Source organism: Delphinapterus leucas, chromosome 12 (genome assembly GCF_059928025.1).
Source record: "Delphinapterus leucas isolate spDelLeu-1000000601 "Yukka" chromosome 12, BTC_Dleu_Yukka2, whole genome shotgun sequence".
In the NCBI taxonomy this organism is placed as follows: domain Eukaryota; kingdom Metazoa; phylum Chordata; class Mammalia; order Artiodactyla; family Monodontidae; genus Delphinapterus; species Delphinapterus leucas.
The window spans coordinates 83,280,904-83,304,018 of NC_143140.1; the positions used below are offsets into that span (position 1 = coordinate 83,280,904).

General features: G+C 36.5%; 2 protein-coding genes and 1 long non-coding RNA gene across 5 annotated transcripts in view; 1 reads left to right on the forward strand and 2 right to left on the reverse strand.

Moving 5' to 3' along the window:
• The window catches only part of MTRF1L (mitochondrial translation release factor 1 like), a 9,825-nt gene extending 7,305 nt beyond the window's left edge, over positions 1-2,520 (reverse strand). The window contains exon 1 of the mRNA XM_022559638.3: positions 2,150-2,520. Within this exon, the coding sequence (XP_022415346.2) occupies positions 2,150-2,402 (253 nt within the window). The 5' untranslated portion in view covers positions 2,403-2,520. The remainder of the gene's footprint in view (positions 1-2,149) is intronic.
• LOC149747915 (uncharacterized) overlaps positions 1-21,456 on the forward strand; it is a 35,806-nt gene extending 14,350 nt beyond the window's left edge. Inside the window, exon 2 of the long non-coding RNA XR_016395258.1 lies at positions 1,600-21,456. This is a non-coding gene — a long non-coding RNA (uncharacterized LOC149747915). The remainder of the gene's footprint in view (positions 1-1,599) is intronic.
• RGS17 (regulator of G protein signaling 17) overlaps positions 3,971-23,115 on the reverse strand; it is an 87,935-nt gene continuing 68,790 nt past the window's right edge. For 2 of the 3 annotated variants that reach the window (XM_022559674.3, XM_022559657.3), the window contains exons 3-5: positions 21,304-21,393; positions 19,610-19,844; positions 3,971-10,766 (exon numbers count right to left, since the gene is read on the reverse strand). In XM_022559674.3, coding sequence (XP_022415382.1) covers positions 10,578-10,766; positions 19,610-19,844; positions 21,304-21,393 — 514 coding nt within the window. In that variant the 3' untranslated portion in view covers positions 3,971-10,577. The remainder of the gene's footprint in view (positions 10,767-19,609; positions 19,845-21,303; positions 21,394-23,115) is intronic. The other variant, XM_022559666.3, reaches the window with a different exon arrangement.

Below are 23,115 nucleotides of genomic sequence, written 5' to 3' on the forward strand. Positions count from 1 at the left end.
TACTAGTAAATGCTTCATTAATATAAAAGTGTCCACCTAAATAAACATTTAGACCCAGCCTAATACTGACAGAATATTTACATGAAGCATCTTCTCTCTCAGGCTTTACCTAATTCTTATTTCATCTTTCAGTTTTCATTTTTACCGTACAAAATATACCTCCTCATTCCTCTATCCTATGGACCACATGCAGCCTATAGAAAGGAGACAGGCAGAAATTTTCTTAGCTATTACAATTTTCTGTTTCTGTTGAAAGAACAAACTCTATCAGCTGGAATGTTTATTCATGTATTAACAGCCAATTATGCTGGGAGCTGGGGATAATATGTTAAGACCTGCCCTCAAGGCAGGATTTTAGATCATTTTACTTTCCTTATATTATTCTAGGGGAGAAAAACTCACAAAAAATAACCTAAAACATTATGTGATTAAATACTAAAATAACAGCATGCTGAAGGATTTTTTGTTTGTTTTGGGGATGGGCAGAAAAAGGAAAGAATTAAGGAGAGAGAATGACAACAGCAAAACTGAGATAGGTGAATATAGGGAGTGTTGGTGGAATGGCAGGGAATTATTTTGGCAAGAATTTGGTGAAATGTAAAATGTGCTTAATTAGAAAAAGGAAAAATGAATTCTAGCCCTAGTTCAACAACCAAGGTTCTCTTAGGGCAATACACCTAACTTCTGAGTCTCAGTAATCTCAAGAATAAAATGAAAGATCTGAGCTGGATGATCTCTAAGGGGCCTTTCAGCTCTGAAATGCAGTGTTCTGGTAAGGCTAAGAAGATTGGAACTAAAGTGTAGAAGTAATCTAATTTAAATACTACATTTTATTTAATGCAGTATACCCAAAACACTACCAATTTCAACATGTAATCAATATAAAAATATATTTTTTAATATTAAGGCTTTGTGGCTGCTACTTGGACTTTAAGCTTTGCTTAAGGAATGAAACCGATTTAATTTTTTCCCAAAGGATACTATGTCACAACTATACAACTGCATTAGTCTCCCATTTTCCATGGCATCTTCAGTCCTATTCCAGGCTGCTTCTAAACTGCCACCAATCAAGATTCCTAAGCAAGAAAGCTATTCCTATCATTCACTCCGAATCTGAAAGCTTCTGCTGGCTGGATTCTGCCAACAGGATGAAATCAAACTTTGTAGGTTAGTACTTGAGCCCCCTTACAAAATGGTTCCAAGCTCCCCTTTCTTGGTTAACATAGAGTTCAGTGATTAAGAGCATGAGATTTGGGGTCAGTCCTATCCAAGCTCCATTCCTTCCTTACAAGTGGTGTCACCCGAGCTGAGTTATTTTATCTTTATGTCTCAGGTTCCTCTTCTGTTGAATGAGGCTAATAGAACCTACTTCATAATTTATTACGTGAATTGTATGAGTTATTAGATAAAGGAAGCTAAGCAAAGCCTGGAATATGGCAAAGGATCAATAAAGGTTAAATTATTATTAAATCATCTAAGGGTGGGCCTTTATCCCTGTACAAGTCTTTCCCAACAAGTTCTCCTTGCTCTCCTAGGTTTTTATTGATATATATTTTCACTTATCATCTGTATTATAATTAACTTTCTTGCCCCCAATAGATTGTGACCCTCTCTAGAGCCTTTCCAAAGTGTGGGCCACAGACCAGCAACTAAGCATCCCCAGAAGCTTGTGCAAATGCAGAAACATAGGCCCCATCCAGATTCGAATGGACAAGAATCACTTGGGAAATCTGTTAAAACCGCATGTTTCTAGGTCTCAGATTCCGAGTCTGGGTTTACTTAGCACGAACCTCTTCTGTCACTTTTGCGGGTGGTCCCTGTACCACACTTAGAAACGCTGCTCTCGAGCCCATAACAGGACTAGTGCCTTATCTGTCTGGCGAGCTAATCTCCTGCTATTAAATACGCAACCAATAAAGGTCAACTTAAGTTTTGTAAAAGGGCGCAGAGCACTGTCAAGGGAGCCCAAGGAGAGGATGGGACAAGAACTCAGATGCCTTGATCTCTGATGCAATCAAAAAGGGCTGCAACCGAGCAAAGACTTCAGACTCGGAGAGAGTGTGGACATCTGAGCAGCGGCTTAGTGGCAAGGGCAAATGAAGAGTCAAGAATCTGCTCTGAATTCCGCTCCCCTAGGCACGGCCCTTACCGTGTAGCAGGTGCCCGGTCTCCTGCAGCTCCTGTTCCTTCTCGTTCAGAAGCTTGGCCACCGCCACCAGCTCAGGCCGCCTGACCTGCAACTGGACTTCAGACCCTACCTGGCGCTCGAGGAAGGTCCGTAGGGGTCCGCCGCGGGCGAATAGCTCCTCCAGTGGAAGGCTACCGCAGCTTACGTGTCGGCGGGCCGGGCCAGCAGCCTGCCGGGCCCACCGAAAAGCGCTCCGAAGAAACCTTGACCGCATAGCTACAGCCGGATGTCCGAAGCGGACAAGGGCCGGAAATTCCGGACGGAGCAAGTCTCGCGACACCGCGCAGCTTGGCAATAGGGGCGAGACCTAGCCAAGCCCCGTTCGGCGCACGCGCACGTTTAAAAGGGCCTCCCGGAAGCCTGGTTGGGAACTTCCGGCCAATTATTATTAAACGCTGTATTATTTGGGGAGGACGGAAGTTGAGGGGCAGAGCCGGAAGCGATAGGGGAGGGTCCGAGAGACCTCGGGCACCTCCTCTAAAGGCAAGGTCAGACACGCCTCCTTGAACGAGCGGGGGCGGAGTGTTAGACCGGAAGGAGAAAGCAACAGGTTGTCGTTACGTTTTCTGACGTCGAAGATTTGTCTCCCAAGCTCTCAGAATTTAAAGTACAGCAATGGAGGGCAGCCTACTGTCCGCTATAGGGGCTGAGGTCACAGCACGGTTGTCCTCTCTCTTGCCAGCCTGGACTGTCGTCTCCAAGAGCGACTTGTAGGATGGTTATCAGTGTGTACGTGTGTTTACTCTTCCAATTTTCCTGCTCATGTTTCTCTTTTCGACGGTGGTTAAGGTTCGTATTAACAAAGACGTGACAAGTAGACTCGAAGGCAACCACGAGTGATTTAGCAGTCTGCTTTCCTGCCCTTTATCTGCCACTTAATTTACCTGCTTTAAAACGGCTTCCTTCCACACCGAGTCTCATGCCCATTCTCACTTATTGCTTGTTAGCTTCTTTTTAAGGTGGTTGAGCCGTTCCATGTTGCAACTAATCACAGCCCAGCAAAGCCTTCAGAGCCCCGCCTCCGGTAGCCCCGTCTCCCCAAAACCACCAACCTCCACCCCCAAACTTGAGAGTGGATTAGTGCCAGGAATACTTAAGTTTACTGGTATAATGCTTTTGCATTTTTCAAAAGACCTTTTCATAGCCCACCAGAGGAATGTATATGAGGGAATGATACAATCTAGACAGGCCTGACGATGCAAGGGCTGAACGTCCAATCTGGGAACTCCCTCTACCTAACTGGTTTGAGCAGGATTTACTAAGTGGTGGTGTAACTGTACAGAGACCTAATATACCCAAAATCTTCTTACTTATTCTTGTAAAAAAATGGTAAAATACGGGAGCCCTTGACAAGGTTAAGTCATTCTTAAGTCATCTAATCAGAATTGTTGAGGTTAAGTATAAATTCTTATAAAATGAGCTTGCATCGTTTCTTTGCTCTCTATATACAAATGCAAAGTAGAATGAGCTGACTCTCCAAATAGTATAGAACAAAAATAGGTTTTGCCACTTAGAAGCTTCAACTAACTCAAATCTTCTTTCACTTTGAATGTGTATTAAGCCACACTACTTTATAAAATTGTTTTGCTTTAAAAGTGATCCAAACCCAATTTTAAAAATTCTAATCCGAGTATAGAACAGGACTGATTAGGTTGTCTGTATCTCTTTTAGGAATAGTTTTTTTCCAAGTCTAAACTCAACTTTGAATATTAGTTTAAGCATAGAAATTGTGGGAGCTACTTGAACTCAACATAAATCTCTCAGCTGAATTCTCAAAACGAGTTATTTCAAGAGTATAGTTTATTATTTATAAAAGGTGCAAAAATGTAACAAGTGATAACCTTATAGAACTATGTAAAGAATCCTGCCAGCAATTATTTTCCCTCAGATGTGTAAGCAATTTAAGCAACATAATTAAGTGCACCTTTACTCCTATAGTGTTACACCAATGAGGAAACAGTAACTTTTCTAAGGATACATTGGTGAATTCTTTATTCAAAACATTTTTAAAAAGTCAGTGTAATGCATGTGCATTTTACAATAATATCCATAGGTTTCCACAATATAGTCAAATGAAAACAGCTTTAGTTTTACTTTGAAAACTCAAAGAAATATACACTGTTCGAGATTTCTGCATTTTTTTCCATTATGGTCATGCTTAAATTCTATTACATGTTGAAAATTCTAGCATTTTCAGGAAGTCTGATATTGTACATAGGTAAAATAATAAAATAGATTCAAGGAAGGGGGCATAAAAACCCAAAACAACTTAAGTTGGTGGAAAAATAATCTGGATTATCTATTCAATTTATAAGTACCTACAGTTATTCTGGCATTGCAAAATAACCAAACATGGCATCTCAAGTTATATTCATGCATTCAAAATTTCTTTATGGTCCACTAATAAATATTGGTAAAGTCCAAGATATGGATATAGATTATTAAGTACAATGAACATGGTAGAAAAAATTACACACGTTCAATATAAACTTTACAGAACCAAACACATTGAAATACTTTTTAATATTTAGCAAACACCCTAAAATCATATACAAGATACACTGTATTTATGACAAATAGTTTAAAGCAAGGGGGGAAAAATCAAGCCTTTTACATTATTCCAGTATTCAGTGTTCATTGTTCAGTGGAAGGCAATATAGAAAAGTACTCAGCAAAATCATCATCAATTTAGATTACCTTTTATGACAGTAAAACTAAAATCTTCACTATCCAAGGGATGCAGAGGATTAAGGTAATCATACAGGTAGTTCAAGGGAAAAAGTTAACTTTCACCTCCTTTAAGTGAATGTTCAAGCTAACACCATTTTGGAGTTTTACTTTCCCGTATCAATTTCCAGTTCATTATATTTTCTTCATAGTATTGGTTAGCAGTCATTTAATGGAACCTAGTAGCAATGCTGAGGAATCTGCTCAGAATATTTTTATCTCAGTGTAAATGTCCAGTAAATTTACGTCCAGTATACCCTCTTAAAAAATGTATCACTTTACAGTGGAAAAACCTAACAGACACTACCTCAGCCAGGTGATGAAGTTCAACATCGACAATAATAAGTCGTAATGAATGATGGTATGTACCTTTGAATGGTGTGATATGAATGGCACTTCTGCCGTCTTTCTTCCAAAAACTGGTAACACCTGTCTAATCGTGGGAAAAAGATCAGACAAATTCCAGTTGAGGGCCATCTTACAAAATACTAGACCTGTACTCAATACTATCAAGGTTACCAAAAACAAGAAAAGTTTGAGAAAATGTCACAGCTAAGAGGATACATGATGACTAAATGTAATGTGGCATCTTGAATCCTGGAACAGAAAAAAGACAGTTAAAAGCTAAGGGAATCTAAATAAAGTGTAGACTTAATAATGCATTGATATTGTTTCATTAATTGTGACAAATGTTTCATGGGTGTGTCATATATGGGTTCTATCTATACTATCCTTGGAATTTTTCTGTAAATCTAAAACTATTCTAAAATAAAAGGTTTAATGAAAACTTTTATGAACATACAACTGCCTTTTATTTACTTATTTTCATGATAAAATTATTTAAAAAATCATACTTCCTTAATAGTAAAAAGAATGCTTTCTGTTCCGTGCCAGTCAATGTTTTCTACAGGCCAGTCTCTTTTGGTTTAGTTTTACCTCTAACCACCACATATTTGTTTGGCAAATTAACTGATATTTATATTCTTCCTATCCTTGGGAATGTTTTATTTCCTGTGGAAATAAAATTTTCAAATGATTTCTCTTATTTAAACTTTGATTTAAACCTACAATATTATACACACACTCACACATATGCATATGCACATCTAAATATATCTGTGTGTGTGTCATTGAAAGAAACATACTTCTTGTTTGTAGCTTCAGTGTGATGTTGGTGAACTGAGAACAGTGATTTTGAATCACATTATTGAACAAAGCAATAACATATTCATATATTCCTCTGTCTTAAAATAAGCTTGCTTGTATTTTTTAATGAATAATTAAATCAGATTTTTAAAGTATAGTTTGAAAAAAATCGGGGGAAAGTGCATTAAAATGGCATTTAATACATACATTCTTGAAAATGGGAATTATTATTGAGCTGGAGAACTTTGATAAAATAGTAATATCATATGTAACACTTCATTCTTTCCATGTTTATTTCATTCCCATGGCCATCCTGTAAATTATTATATTCCTCATTTGAAGATAAAGAAACAGGCTCAGAGAGGATAAGTGATTTGCCCAAAGTCATATGAGACAGAAACGTAACTTGAAACCAAATTTATAATTAAAGGCTGGTATCTGGAAACAAAACTTATCGCTCTGTGCACTGTTGTGTGTTGCAAGGATACTACTAAGAGTGTTGCAGAGAAGATCTGAAGCAAGTTTTTGGTATCAGTTTCATTGGTAAATATTTGAAGTTGCAGCAAGTAAGGAATAACTAAACTTTTTGCAGATTGAGTATTGTTTTCTCAGGAGAACAAACATATTGGTCAGAAATTTTTTAAAAACTGAAAAGAGCATGCAAATATAAGTGTCTGAAAACTATGAAAATTAAGGTCATAAACTGTCAACATAAATACACAGGCAAAAAAAATTCTGGAAATATCTTTACCACTTTTCAGAATAATTTGCCAATGTATCTAATGCAAAGTTTTCAAAACTCAAGTTTGACAGGGTTCTATCTATAGACATTTTGGACCTAAGAAATTTTAGGTGGCTTATTTTCCTATTTTCTGATTGTATGTTAAATTTCTTCCTTGTATATTTCTTCCTCAACACATCTGGTATATTGCATTTTTTTGCAAATGTAGTTTGTTACAATTACAATATGACATTTTTTTCAATGTAAGTTAAAAGTGTATAGAAAAAAATGGATAAATTCAAAAAATAAGAATCAGGTGTTATTTTAAATCAGCTTAATGGGGTGAAAGTGTATTTTTTTGCCCCTAATAAATAAATACTATTTACTTATTTCTACAATCTTTTTGCAAAACTGAACTATCAGGTAAATATATGATACACATTTCATTCCACAAGTAAGAATCTAGGCAGCATTAAAGGATACGAATAAACACCCCATGCACCATGACCAAATATCAGAACTGGTCATCCTATGTACATATTTTAAAATTGAAAAAAAAGGACCACATTATGGTCTTGATTTTTGCACTTCATAGTGTTGATATCAAGATTGTGTTTTGCTATTGTTCTCTTGCCAGTGCACCTGCTGTGCTTAGAGCTGCCCTATAACACTGTCGGGACATCTGTATTACCTTTAGGTAACATAATAATAGTTATCCAGAGTAAAGAAGCATCATGCATTCATTATTAGTGTGATCTATGTTCAAGATCCATCTCTGAAGAAATCTCTCCAATTTATATAAATATATGTATACATATTCATATATAATCTATATCCTCTACTTTTCATTATAGACACATCTGAAGTTAGGCATTATTTAAAGAGCATTAACCTCTTTCTGTGTGCATTAGCAGATTCTAACAGTATACAAAGATATCTTGGCAATGTAAAATATAAAGTGTACCTTCTAAAGTGCTAATTTTTCCCCAGGGAGGAATTTACTCACTAGGAAAAATCAAACTCTACCAAAACAAATATTGTGCTCTTGGAATGGTAGCATAGACACCAGTTGAGGGCTTTTTTTTGTTTATTATAGCTCTGTAATTAAAACTGAAGGAATTATACCATACTTTAAAAATTGGTAGAGTTGCAAGTACACAGACATACTCTTACATGGAAACTTTAAACATTTTGAAATTAAAAGAGAAACACTCCCCTCCCCTGAAAATAGGAATTTAGCAGGGAAATCTCACGTAACATCTGATGTGTAAATCTACTCTAGAATCATTCTCAACACAACTTCCTAATCAGATTTCAAAAGGATATACTAGCTTCAAAATCTGTATACTACAAATGCCCAGAGTTAGAGATTAGGACTCTTTATAAGGGCCCTTATCTTTTACATTTGGTAAAATATTAAAGGTATTGTCAAACAGACAATTCATCTAATAGTCCAAAGTATCTTATAAAGATAACTTACGACTAACAAGTCACCATCATATATAGTAACAACAAGAATATAAAGTCTACATTTAAAAAGATTGATGCATGCAGTGTATCATAGCATATTACATATTTTCTAGTCATGTGCCTCAAACACAGCAACAAGTATGATATTACAACATATATGTGTATACAGCATAGTAGCATAACAATTCTAATCAAGAAAAAAATTAGATAATTTAGGAACAATAAACTTCACAATAGAAGTGATGATTATTCTTTTAGCTTTTTCTTCACTCGTTAGGAAAAAAATACGACATTTTGTAAACATCTTCATAGCTATCTTTTTCACCATATTACTGAAAACTATTGTTCAAATAGTAAATATCTAATTGACATGGATAAAGCATGTCTTAACACACTAACACTTTCAGACAGAAACACGCATTTGTTAAAAGAAATAATTATTATAAATATTTTCTATCTTGTATTTTAACTACATTTTCATAAATAATGTATTTAAAAGTGCTGAATATAGTAGGATAGTCAGCAACGCCAGTGTAAACAGAAACGTTTTGTTTTCTACTCTGCAAACTTTTTTTTTTAAATCCCATTTTGTCAAACACTGCAACAGTTAAAATATTTGCATAGGGAATAGATAATAGCCCTTTTAATCATATCTCCTGAATTCTGTATAAGTTAGAAAATCAAAGTCACTTAAAAAAGCAATTCTTGAAATGTTTTAAGTTTATGGAAAAAGAAAATTACGATGTCAACCTTTCAAGTAAAATAAATGTTAAAAAGAAAACCCCAAACTTGATTTTTTTAAAAAAACTTTAATAAATTAAAAAAATGAGAGGTAGTTAAAAAAATGACAAAGGAAACTTATAATTTTAATATCCTTAATATAAGGCCAGTATTCTTAGTGGATATAAATATGTTTAAAACTTTCATTTTAGGTTACTCAATATTTATTAAGTTTAAGATTAAAAAAATAGCCTCCAGGGGATGTTAATATTCAAATGTAACACCTTGATATAAATATGACACTGACTTTTGTGTGTGTGTGCGAGATAGGATACTGTTTTCTTGAATGTCAAAAGTACGTGCCAATGTCAGGCAAGTATTTTTTGTCTTAAAGATTTAGTAGTACATATAAAAAATAATACGGCAGCTAAAAGATTTGAGCACTGTACTGCCTTTCAATTATGGATCAGAATGGTTTGGTTTTAACATTTTTTAAATAAGTCATTTTAAAGATACTATGTGAAAACAGTTAAGGTCTGAAGTAGAGAATTGTCTTCTAGAGAACCCCTATAAAACTTTTCTTGCTTAAAAACTTAGCTTTTCTTGGATTTCACTTTCAAGGAAAATATGCCACAGCACAGATGCTATTCATCAAAAGTTTTATGATGCTACATATAGGCATTCCTTTATTAAATCCTTTCTTTATATTCCAAAACTAAGTTATCAAGCTTATTATTTTTTTTTGCTAAAGTACATACTTTACACAACCATTTTAGAACTGGAGAGCCAGTCTTTAATAAATTAATTACAGTATTGGACATCTGATACATAGATTCATTTTCCTCTATTACAGTTAAAAACAATATCACTCTTTGATTTGTCTTTGAGATAGAATATCTTCAGATTGTTTTGTGCTTTTTTTTTCTCTTTTCTTCATATATATATATATATGAAGAAAACTCTTCCGTAATGAAAATGCCACAGTTTTGGCAGTGAACAACCAGAGGAATTCCCCATTAGGATTTTCCAACAAACAGAGATAAATAGTTCTTTTTTCATGTACAGAAATATTGGCTTCAAAATTAGTGTACTGAACACAGTATATAGCATGTTGAATATCATAGTTACAATTTAAAAATTGGCTTTTTCTGTCTTAGATTATATTTAAAAATGCAAACCACAGCCAACTTTTTGGCAATTATTTCTATAAGACCATATTGCACAAAAGTCCTTAAATACAGATATAAGTTATGCCATTGGCTTAAATATTAACAACAACTACATGGCAAATGAAGCAGTTTTACTTTGCACATGCAGTCTCTGGATACACTAGGAGACTGTTCATAGGACTACAAATACAGTTTGCTTGCAAGTAGAATGCGTGTTGAATGAAACAAACTTAATTTGGCAATTCATTGTTTCAGGTGGTATTTTCTCCAAACGTAACTCCTTGATACAAAATGGAGACAAAGACCATATGGTTGTATTTTCACAGTAGCCTGAGGAATGCTAAACTGTAGTTCTCCAGGAACTCAGTTTCAGGTGTTATTTAACTACTTTTATTTCTCATCCCAGCCCTCCAAAATGATTTTTTAAAAATAAAAATTAAGATTCAGAAGTAGAGCTGGCAGTACTTTCAACAAATGACTTATAAATCTGAGAGTTCAAAAACCTTGGGAAAGAATCTCTGTGCATTAAGGTATATATCTGAAGTTGGGCATCTTCATACATGTGAGCATTGGGATCCAACAGATTTCTGTTGATCACCTCTCTAACTCGAGAATCGAGGCTGACCTAAAAAGAAATAAGAGCAGATACATTAAATAATATTTTTTCAAAAGATCTCAACTAAGTAAGTATAGATTCATGACATTTCAGAGGAACCTCACAGAATAACTCTAAAATCTTGAGGTTAGGGGCTTCCTTGGTGGCGCAGTGGTTGAGAGTCCGCCTGCCGATGCAGGGGATGCGGGTTCGTGCCCGGGTCCGGGAAGATCCCACATGCCGCGGAGCGGCTGGGCCCGTGAGTCATGGCCGCTGGGCCTGCGCTTCCGGAGCCTGTGCTCCGCCACGGGAGAGGCCACAACAGTGAGAGGCCCGCATACCGCAAAACAAAAAAAAACAAAAACAAAAAAACAAAATCTTGAGGTTATGTTTTCAAAGGTTACGTAATAACCCTGCATACTTTTCTCCTTCAAAAGTTGAATTAAACAAACAAAAACCAACTTTTAAACCAGAATTTTAGTTCAGATATCTTGGCTTACTTGGATGTATCTTTTCTACGCATTCACTCAGGAGTTTTTTTGACAATTTCTATTCATTGTTGCGGTGCTAGAGAATTCCCTGGCCAGAATACAAATTGACGTCCTCCTATTATGAGACTGCTGGGGTAATAACTCTCTTGATGGAACAAGGCAAAAATCTGGTGGAGAGTAGTTCTCTGTCAAAACTTAACACGTATATCAAGTGCTGATTCCCGATAGTTTCAAATCCCAACAAGTCCTCCCGTGTCAGAAGGAGGACACCAGGAATGTGGAAGGGCTGAACAGAGCAGAACGACAGCACACACTCTTCAGCTCTTCTATCTACCTGGCATGGCATAGGACACTCTGTAGCCCATACTTGGGAATACATCCAAAGGTCTCTGTACTAAAGATTAAGCAGAATATTTACTTGAAATTCAATCTCTGAAAGGAGAAATGTAAGTAGGAATTCAGAGTACCCATTAATCATACAGTGTTATTTGAAAAGTGTAAAGAAATTAAATTCTGCAAGTGATTCAGTTCTGTTTTTTGTTTTGTTTTGTTTTTTTCCTCCCTAAATGCTAATCTGGTTGGAACTGGTAGAGCATGTTGAAATGGGAAGGGGGGGAAATTAAATACCAATAAATGTACACTCTGGGAAAAGAACTAAGGCCTGCTCTGAAATGACATGTTAGCAACACCCTCTAAGAGGAAAACCACCTCAGAGTCTTGATTGGTGTCCATAGTTCTCACTGTTGAACAAAGACTAGGGCATTGTGATCCACAGTTATTTGTCTCATGATGTACTCAAGTCTATACAAACCTTTCATATTTATAGCTGAACGTTTCGTCACAAGCATTTTGCAAAAGCCTTTTTGGTTTCGGCTTCTTTTCCCACCCACTGTTTGGACTAAGCCTGGGATCTGAAACAGTCCCAATGACGGAAGCCACTCATATTCCATTTGGTGTCCCCAGATGCCTGAGCTCAACAGCCCATGTGGTGTTGGGTTCCTTGATATACACCAGGGATGGCTGCTAGGGGAGGATGTGTCGGGAAATGGTGATCCAGACTAAATTTCTGTGGTTTAGCTAGACTAACATATATAGAAAAAATTAAACGTTTCTTGGCTGAACTGTATATTCTTCTCTCTAAATTCTAAAGAAAAAAAGAAAAGATGTTCTGGAAATGGATCGTTTACATTTTATTCTCTGTGTTACTGCCATAAGAGGTCATCGTCAAGTACCAAGTAATAAAAAGTACAGAATTTTTATCTAAGCTTTCTCTTTAAAAATATCATTAGTTTTTCTACTCAAAAGGAAAATATTGACATTGGAGTTTAAAGTGATAGATCTTATTCTGAAATGTGGTGTTATGGTCAAGTGAATCTTAACAAACATATTCTACTATTTTTGTAAATGGTGCTCTTACTTTCAAACTTGGGAAATTTTTCTTTCATTGGAGAGAGAAACATTAGATTAGTGATAAAGAGGTCATTTATTTCTTAAAGAATAGCATAATGAAATATATGCTATTTAACATATATGTTCCCTAACACATATAATTAACATATTTAACATGTGATAAACTGATAACAGTTTATCAGTAGCTGGAATAATATTAGTTATCTGAAGACAGTGAAATAAAATAATTTAAATTAGTAAATGTGTTGAGTCTTCACTGTATAATTAAAACATTTTCTTGGCTAATTAAAAACAGTAGTGAAATGCAGTACAGAAAGTAGTACCATTCAACATTAGTAATCTGTAACAAAAACACATTTGCTATTTCCATTTGAAAAATAAAATATTTTCCTAAATATCTGGTTGTTTGTTTGAAAACGTTGTCTGTCAGTCAAAACAAGTGTCAAACAACAAGGATAAACCCCATGAGCATAACAGTCTATAGTTTCATCTTGTAGGATCTTTGTGCTTCGATTGTGGAACATCTATAATACAAGTTAGTGTGGGTGGATCCCAGCATGGGCCTGAGCCATTGTCACCCTAGGATTCACCCATGATTGGATGGCTTGTAAGGCCAATGCATAGGACTGAGGAGTTTCCTATAAAGAACTCATGCTAGGGGAAGAGAAAGTTGAGTAGCACAAGACAAGAGCTATCCTTGGGCAATGGAAATTCTTTTCTTACTCAGTCCTCACAGACTCCCATTTAGGTGGGGTGAAGGGAGGGACGCAGTGCAGCAATAACAGTTAAAAAACGATCTACTACTGTGGGACAGGGCACAAGAGGGCACTGAGAGACTTGGCAGCATTTAACTGGCAGTTTTAGCAGTGCTGGAAATGTTGGCAGTGTTGAGAGGTGGTAACTGAAGCTTTAAAAAGGCATAAGTGACTTTGTGACAGGACTCAATGAACTTGGAAGCATCCATTCCCACAGGGAGTAGGAGACAGAGAAGAAGAAAAGCACGTGGCGTGCAAACATAAAAATATGCACCAGCAACTCCACAAACTAATTGGGGGGAAAATGAAATGAAAGCTAAAGGTTCAACAAGAGTATGGGGGGTAAAGTGGGGAGGGTGAAAACAGAAATCTTTCTAGTGTGGTTGGGCAAACATGCGTCAAATTGAATTAAATATTATGCTTGATAGATTTCCTAGCAGTGGAGCCAACTCATGTAAAATAGGTCAGTATTGGCAAAAGGGAGCACACCAAGTTTTGACCGTCTTCCCCTTCTAGTCATCATGGAAATGTTGACTCTTTGGACATTTTTTCGGTGGAATTGTACTGAAGATGATGAATTACCACTAAAAGTCTTTTACTCTCATAAAGACCCTCCGAAGTCAATTAATACCTTGAACAATTTTTTTTACACATAATGATTTAATTTTTCTCCCATTTTTTCCACTTTATTTCTAATTTTACTGAAGCTGCTTTACTTAGTGTTATTTTCTAAGTAAAATTCTGATTAATTTTTTTCTTTTTCCTTTATAAGTCCACATTCAATTTTACCAATTATAGTTTTTGCCATTGGAAATGTTCTTTATAATTTTAACTAAATTAGGTCTTCTCATGTAAAATTTTACAGATCTGAAGGCTATCTGGTTTTCCTATCTGTTTTAATACACTTTTACCACGTGTGTTTTTAGTCATATTATTTTGTGTTGGTTATTTCTACTGAAAATGATTATAAATTACAAATAAGATTGATTATTGGAATGTGTTTCTTGGACCAAACATCACTGGTAGGATAAAGTGGAGTAGCCATATTTCTGATGGCGTACAAATGATGGGAAAGTTAATCTTGTTTCTGAAGGAGGGTTCAGACATGTGGTTAAGGTTACTAGTTCTTATCGTGTCTCAAGTTCAAGTTTGGGTTCATAGAAATCCATAGTAGTATCATGAATGGAACAACTCATCAGCATATTGTAGTTGGAAGAGCATCACACTTGGAATCAGAAGATCTTAGGGTTGTGTTCTCTCTCTACCAGATATAATTCTAATATCCTTGTTTTACTTCTTTGAAAATCAATTCCCTTTCCTATAAAATGGTGCCATCTGTCCTAGAGGCTAAAGGATTCTTGTGAGACTTATACTGTAATAATATACGTAAGACCATTTTGTCAACAACAAAGTTTAAGCCCAGTGTAAAGTAATAATAGTAATGATAGTAATAATTGAGCATATGTGTAATGACACCTCAAACCCAATGTCTTTAGACTTTGTATCAACTTGAATTTTACCTTCTCAGAGTGACCTTACCTGACTAACCCTATTCTAACTACATCATTTGACCTCCACCCCCATCATAATGTTTATCACGATTTTTAGTTACTTGTTTTTGACATGATTTGTTTGTCTTCCTAAAATGAAAGCTCCATAAGGTATAGGCCAATGTTCACCATCATATCCCTAACATCTAGCCCAGTACCTGGCTCATAGGAAGTACTCAATAAATATTTTTTGAATGATAATATGCATGCACAAAGAAATGAATCTAGGAAAGTACAATCATGAGTCCTGTTTAGAAAAACTGATTTAAATTATTGAGAGTGCTAAATTCACATGATTTTGCACGAAGAAACATCTGTCTATGTGCACACATAGGACCCACGTGTCTTTCACATATGCATTATGTTTAGATAATTCTGGTGTTTAAATAGGCTTTTTGCTTTTTTCTCCCTGATAGCAACTGGAAGTTTAGGGTGAAATCAGAAGAAGCAAACAGTTCCTACTACTATAAAAACTGTCATTCAGCAGAGCCTGAAAGTCATAGATTTAGTGGGTTTTTGAGCTTTTTCCATGCCCGCATTCTACAGAACAAGGTATCTAAGGCTGCAGAGCACTGAAGTGAGTTTCTTAGTGTTAAACAGATGGTTAAGTGGCGGGGCTGGATTACAGCCCTGGTTAAGGACAATGCTGTCACTAGATATCTGAACACACATAGTTTTCTTCAATTCCAATAAGTCTTACAGTTGTTTCAGCATTTATAGATATTTCTTTATTCAACAGCTCAATGCTGTTTAAGTTGGTCATAACTTTTAAGCAAACTTTTTATTAAAGTTCTTTATTTTGCTGGGTTTGTCTTTTCAATACTTAATATAAGTTGCCACTGGCATCTGTGATGCATAGCAAGCCTACTATTAGTCTTAAATTCCTCTTTATTACGTCCATTTGTTTTCCCTTTGAGGACAAAGAAGAAAATTCACTTTTGAAAGAAATGTTATTTTTGTCTGTTTTTAGATTTTTTTTTTTTTAATTTAAAATTTGGTCATTTCCCCTCTTGAAATGCATGCTATGCCAAGAGTGGAAGTTATATTGCCTCCTGGTTGTAAACATCTGTTTTATAACATAACATCCAAATTATTAAAAATGCATATAACATGATCTTAAAACAACGAAATGTAACATTCAGCACTCTGGCTTCATGAAGGAAATATGCTATGTGTGTATATATATATATATATATATATATATATTTTTTTTTTTTTTTTTTTTTTTCTGTACGCGGGCCTCTCACTGTTGTGGCCTCTCCCCTTGCGGAGCACAGGTTCCGGACGCGCAGGCTCAGCGGCCATGGCTCACGGGACCAGCCGCTCCGCGGCATGTGGGATCCTCCCGGACCGGGGCACGAACCCGCGTCCCCTGCATCGGCAGGCAGACTCTCAACCACTGCGCCGCCAGGGAAGCCCCAATGTATATATAATATTAAGAATGTAGACCTCCTTAACATTTAACAAAGGGCAACATGATGACCCAATCTAATTAAAGTAAAATGAAAGTCTAGTGAAGAAAACTGAGGTTCTGGTTAAGAATAAAGTCCTGACAATTTTCAGTTACTTAGTTATTACCATTTTACAAATGATTCAAATGTTCATATTCTTTAAAAATATTCTAAGTAGAAACAGATTGTCTGGCTCCAAAGTGGGAAGTAGATTCCCAACTCCGATGGCCTTGCAGTGGTTGCTCTGAGCACCATGTTAAGACAGGCTCTGAGGTTGAATCTGGGTACAGCAGTGAGGAAGACCGTGACTAATTGGCCATGACATTTGGAGGGGAGAATGCAGTAGTACCACAAGGGCCTTACAGCTGCCATTCTGGACTTGGTTTACTATCCTCTGTGCCCCTTTGAATTTTGATTTTTATAAACAAATCAACTGAATACCGAGGCCCAGAAAAAGTGAACTAATTTATCCCAGGCCACACAATTAAGTTGGAGCTGAGCATGGACTAGAATCTGCCCACCCGAGTGTTAGTTCAGTGTTCTTACTACTGTATAGTCAGGGCTCTCTGGATGGGACATGTGTTCTCTCCAGTGGTGGAAAACAAAACTTGAAGGGTGATAACACAGTATCATTAAACGGTTAGCAGTGTATTGTTGATTAGAAATGGACAAGTTTTTGCATAGAAGGTCAGTGAGATATAATATTTTGGAAAGGGCCCTGGGATAGCTAGAAAGTGAGTGCCATTTTGGGAGTATATAAGTGAGTCAAGTCATCTGACTGGGTTCAAAAGTAAATATATCTATACGTGGGCTTAAAATATAACTTCTTAACAATTATCTTTTATAATTGCCTACTTTGGGTTTATTCAATTTTGCTGCTAAATAATAAGTGTAATTACTATGTTGACAGGAGAGCCATCAGTTGGCTAAACAGAGGTACTTCATACAGTCCAATCACTTAGATTCTATGTTGAGAATTATTTATATATCAGCAAACAAGTAGCCAAATGATAAAAATTTGAATTTTACCTCTGCCTCTGGTATTTAGAGAATATTAAAGGAGAGAGGCTATTACAGTAAATATTAGTCTATTTAATTTAGGAAAGGTCATGTTCTTATTCAGGAAATAATATTTTAATGACTTTTTGGTGAAACTCATGTTCAAAGTAAAGAAATTTGGTTAAAACAAAACTCCATTACTTTTGCAAAATAATGAAGATCCAATAATTTATATTTCAGTTATCAATAACTATGATATCTCTAAACTGTGGCCCAGAGAAGAAGTAATTTTGTGAAAATTAAGTATTTTACAAAGCTCCATCAATGAGTAACATCTGAAACTCAAGAGCTGTGAGAACAGTGGGGAAGTGTTTCCCATCAAAACTTAAAATTAGAACATGGAGACTGTAAAATAAAGGAATTGTATGTACTTAATATAGAGAGCACTTTTTCTACTAACATTATTTTAAAATGGGACAGTCATCATTTTAAGAGGATACATAGTACAAAGGAATGGACTAGATAATTTAAACAATAATCATTTTCAAATGATACATGTTACATATTTGGGGGAGAGAAATGGGATAGATAATCTTCCCAAGGACTCTGTAATTATGTGTACTTATGGACAAGAGAAGCACACCTTGGGGCACATTTGGATTATTTGATATATTTGCCATGTATTGCAATATTAAATAAAAATGAAGGTGAGCTTAATATACTAATAAAATTCAAGTAGAACTGGTTAGATGCTGAGGTTCTAGAGAGACCAGAACCTGAAGAATGTATTTTTAGGATGCAGAATTTTAATGGTGTTAGAAATACAAAGTGGCATCAGTAATAAATGTATTGAGGCTATAGAAAAATTTCTCCCCACCTTGTTTCTATGAATACTTTTTCTGTGTTAATGCAGGAAATAAAAATTAAGACAATCTTTTGTGTATCCAATTCAAGGTTTCTCATTTTGCAGAGACAGTGCTATTGGAGTACTCTGGAATACCAATGGCACGAACGGATACATCTTTAAAAAATTACTTAGGTACATCTGATTAGAAGTGAAATAGCTTATATAGCATCCCAAGCACAGAGCTGATAGACCAGACGCAAACTCATCTTACAGATTTAAAGGTAAGGGCCGCACCAAACGCTGAAGGAGACAGATGCCTGTCTCTAGGGGATGTAATAAACGTCCGCGTGCAGGAGAGGGGTGTGGAGGATAAAGTCCGGAGGCAGACAGCACCAGGTCAGAACACCAGGTCAAATGCACAGGTAAAATCACAGTGGCTTAAGAGAGACAGAAAAGACAGCAAGAGGGTGGCGTGCAGAAGAGAAGGCATTCTAGGAAATTCTAAGTTCAAATTCTGAAAAGCCCTGCTGGAACTCAGTCACTCGGCACACTCTCAGCCCCTCCCTCACCAAATGCTTGTTAATTCTGGTAGCGGGACCGTTTCTCAGGAGCAAACCGATTTTTAGAAAGCTAATGGAACGGTGTCAATCCGGTTGCTTGGAAGGTTCCTTGTTTATCAGGTACATTCTGGCAATGGGAAAAATATCTTGCACTTATAAATAACAGGAAAACCAGAACAAGTAAAATGATTGCCATTACACATCTCTCCCCCAAGAATATTAATGGGTCCTAAAGGGTCATACTTCAGTTCTGTAAAACTTCTATCATAAGCATCAACATGGCAGGGTTTCTTTTGTTTTCGTTTTTTTCCCCTATACCAGAGGTTTTCAAACTAGTACGTATGTGGAAAACTTGTTAAAGGTATGGATTCCTGGGCTCTATTTCCCAAAATTCAGATTCAGAAGTCCTGGGTCAGCCTCGAGAATTTGCTTTTCAAACAAATGCTCCAGGTGATTCCTATACAGGTGATCTGGGGATCACACTTTGAGAAACACTGCCCCAAAGTAAGTTCTTCTTTTCCACTTTAAGTCACGGCAAATCGTATTACCAGGCTTCCTAATGGTAGTTCTGAAAAGCAAGTAGACTGTCACATGATTCAGCTAGAGATAAATGATCAAAGCATACTGGGGAGACCTAACCTTGAAACACGTGTTCAGGTAGATTCAGGTAGAATGGAATATAGATGATCTACCCAGACAAGCCTTCTAGCTTGTCCACACCCCATGCATTCATTACTCAATTTGGACAGAAGTCCTTTTAGGTTCATCCTTGGTCTAAGAAGCTCACATCAATATTTTCCAGATTTTTACCTCTTTTGGTGAGAGTATAGAAATGTAATCTTCGTATATCATTCTGGCCTTTTCTTCAATTACTTTTTTATTCTGCTCTTTCTTTAAGTCTTCACAGGCAAGCCAGAAGAGTAGGTTCTCTTCGCTGTATTCTGTTCGGAGGAACTCTCTGAAGAGGTTTCTTCCTGCCGGGGCCTTCATCATCTTGTCAAAATTTTGAGACCAGGACAAGACTTCATCTGAAGTGGGGTTTTGGCTGCAGAGACAGAACGGGGCCGTTATCAAAAGCAACTTTGGTGCGGGGATGGGGAGCTGCAGATAGAAATGCCATTCAATTGCTGCCATCTAGTGGTCATTGAGACTCAGTCCAGCCTGACCTGGCAAACACCTGCCAGGACTGGGCTAGAGATTTCTGGGTCTTGACAAAAATTCGTGTAGGTACAAGCTATGTGTTAGGGAGTCAAGCATTCAAGTAGCAAGGGGCTACACACACTCTGCACGTGGTCATCATAGATTCCTAATGAAACTTGGGCATTTTTGAACCCAAACAATCGACTGCAAGCCTATGCGTTACTTTGAAAGGCAAACTGAACTTTTTTATTTGCATCTGATGTAGATTTTCATTTCCAAGCCATAAGATACTGTTTCTCTTTTCATCTCTGGTCGCTGTCTTTTCATTTTTCACTGAATCAAAATAAGAATACATTGTGTGCACTTGTCACATATTTTCCTAAACTTTAATAATTATTCTGGTAACTTATGAGCGAATTGTTACCTATGAATGGAGTTATCACAATTAAAAAGCCCAGGACAATTATAATGACATCAGGGACTTTTTAGATACCTATATTCAGGTTTTCAGCGACTACTTTCCTGCAGAAACCACCAATTATTACTTCAAAGACGTAAAGGAGAGAAGCTTGGAGATTCTTATGGTTAAATTGGTCCTGATTTTGCTTTGCCATTCATTCGTCTGTTTAATAATTTTCCAACCTAAAATACGCTTGGTCAAAAAATTCTGATATTTTATTTTTTCTTACCTTTTTGACCAAATATTTTATATAGATTTGCTATTATTCCAAAATGTCTGAACTTCCTCATTTGTTTAAAAAAAAGTGTAAAAGACAGAAAAATTACTATGAAGCATCAAAATTGAAACCTTCTCATAAGAAGTAGAAAAAGAAAGCACATATCATTATACAAATAATCTGCTTGTATTTTAATTCTATTCTGTGGATACTGCATTTCAACTTCTCAGTTTGGAGAAAATACTTAATTAGAGTCCCTTCCAATGGAAATGGGACTGAGGAAGAGCTGGGTGCCCTTTCTCACTGACTTAGGTAGTTCCATATCTTTTTTGTGTGTGTTTTAGGCTCTTCTATAAAAAGAACAACTTAAAAATATTTTTAGAAAAGGGAAGTAGAGAACTAGGCAGTTTAGCGGGGGGAGGTTAATTCATGTATCAATCATTGTTTTTTGAAAGGGAAGGATAAACCTAAGCAATGTTTTAGCTGATAGTTTAACAGAGCTAATAAAAAAAAAAAGGGATAAAAAGCAGTTGCAATCACAAAATAAGATCTCCCAGACTAAGTATGCATTCATTTCACAAAACCATTTTGAGGAGTTACCGGGAAGCAAGAGATTATGTTTAAGCATTGGGTAGATGTACACAGCACGTACATGCAAGACACAATTACAACGTGAATCACACTCACCATTCCTCTAGGACCTGGATACTCTCCATTTTTGTGGTATGTGTGGGTCTTCCTGCATTTTCCCCTCTTTCTTCATTCCTAACAGTGAGGCTGTAATGTAGTATAACACTTTATTTTGTCGAGGGAAAACCAATTATTTAAAGAAAAGAAAAATATTCCAGGAAAATATTTCATGGAAGAATTTTATTTTCAACTATGTGAGAGTATTTAGAGTACAAAAAGAGCAATACCATTTTTAAATGTTGGGTAAGCCCATGTCAACTAAAGGAAAGAGAATCATTATTTAATAAAATAAAGTAAATCATAACCTCAGAAAATGGATACTGTTATACATTCGGACTTCATCCATGCATAATTCAAATTACTTAAAATCTCCGAGATAACTTACATGATTATATGCTTTAATATTTGATATATATCATTACATTACTCCTTAGTGTAATGCCATTTTGATTTTTGGTTAGTTCTATTCATAGTTTGTTTTCCATTGATTTTTCCCCCATTGATTGCTGAAAAGATACAGTGTATCAGAGTCTACAACAGAATTCGCTAAGTTCACATCACCCTTCTCTGCAGACCAGGTTTTCTGTCATCATTCCTCCATCCACTCAAGTTCGAGTGACGGGATTTATATTTGATTTTCTTTGCCCTTTCATCCCTTTAAGTAGACCTCCAACATCTCAAGAGGGAAAAGCCAGTCACTCTGAGGGTTTGGGGTTTGGATATTAGAGCATTGAGTGGGAGGCGTCTCTGTGTCTCTGGGACATAAATTTGGGAATTCTACAGGATTACAGGAGCGGCTTTAGTAACCCAGAACAAGAATAAGAATTGTCTGATTCAGGTAAACGGTAGCTGAGCAGAGTCGTGGGGTTCTAGGTGCAGACAACGTGATGAGGGGGTTGAGGGCAGATATTAAGAAGCAGGGCGGGGAGGATAACTCAGTGGCCTTGGAAGAGCCAAGCTACTGAATTAGCAAATTGATCCCTCTGTCTAGAAGCCGAGAAGCTTCACGAGAGCCTGTCAGAGAGCAAAAGAAGTTAGATGATGTCTCTTTCAGTTGTTCATTCATTATCTGTTCAACAAAGGGAAATGGAAACTATTATTTCCTAGTACCTATTACGTGCCAGGCGCTGTTCTTTTACTTTAATTTTACTATCCCCATTTTACAGATGAGCAAAGTGAGGCACAGAGCTGTCTGGTAGGTTGGCCCAAAGGCCGGCACTAAATATGCGGTATGATTGGAATTTGAACCCAATTCTCTTGAGCCACCCTGTAATTGTTATTATGAACCATGCTGTCTGATAGGCACTGAGGCAATAGAGTACTTATGTGAATGCAGAAAAGCGGCACCAAACATGGCTGTGGCTTAGTGCGCGAAAGCTTCCAACAATTAGCTATTATTGATCTGGAACATCCGGTAAGGGAAGAGGAGAGATGTCTCATTCATTCATTCATTCTCAGGTGCAAGGGTGAGGATGGAGAGAATGTAGCAAAGACGGGAAGGCAAAGGGGTCAATCTACAACTGAAAGTGGGACTAGATGGAAAATTTAGTTGTGAAATTGGACCACCTGGAGAAAAGAGAACTCAGTAGGAAGTGGAAAGGATTCTTCAGTCAGAAGCAGGACACGTCAATGAAAAAAATAAAATGTCAGAGGGAAGTAAATTAAGTTCTCCTCTACCAGTTTCTAGGGAACGTGGCAGATTTACTGGTGTAGAAAAGGAGAAACCTCTCACAAAGGTGGTATGGCCCAAGGAATTCTGGGAAGCAGAAACTATAGTTTGTTACTCAAATGTCCAGAAGACTGAGGATG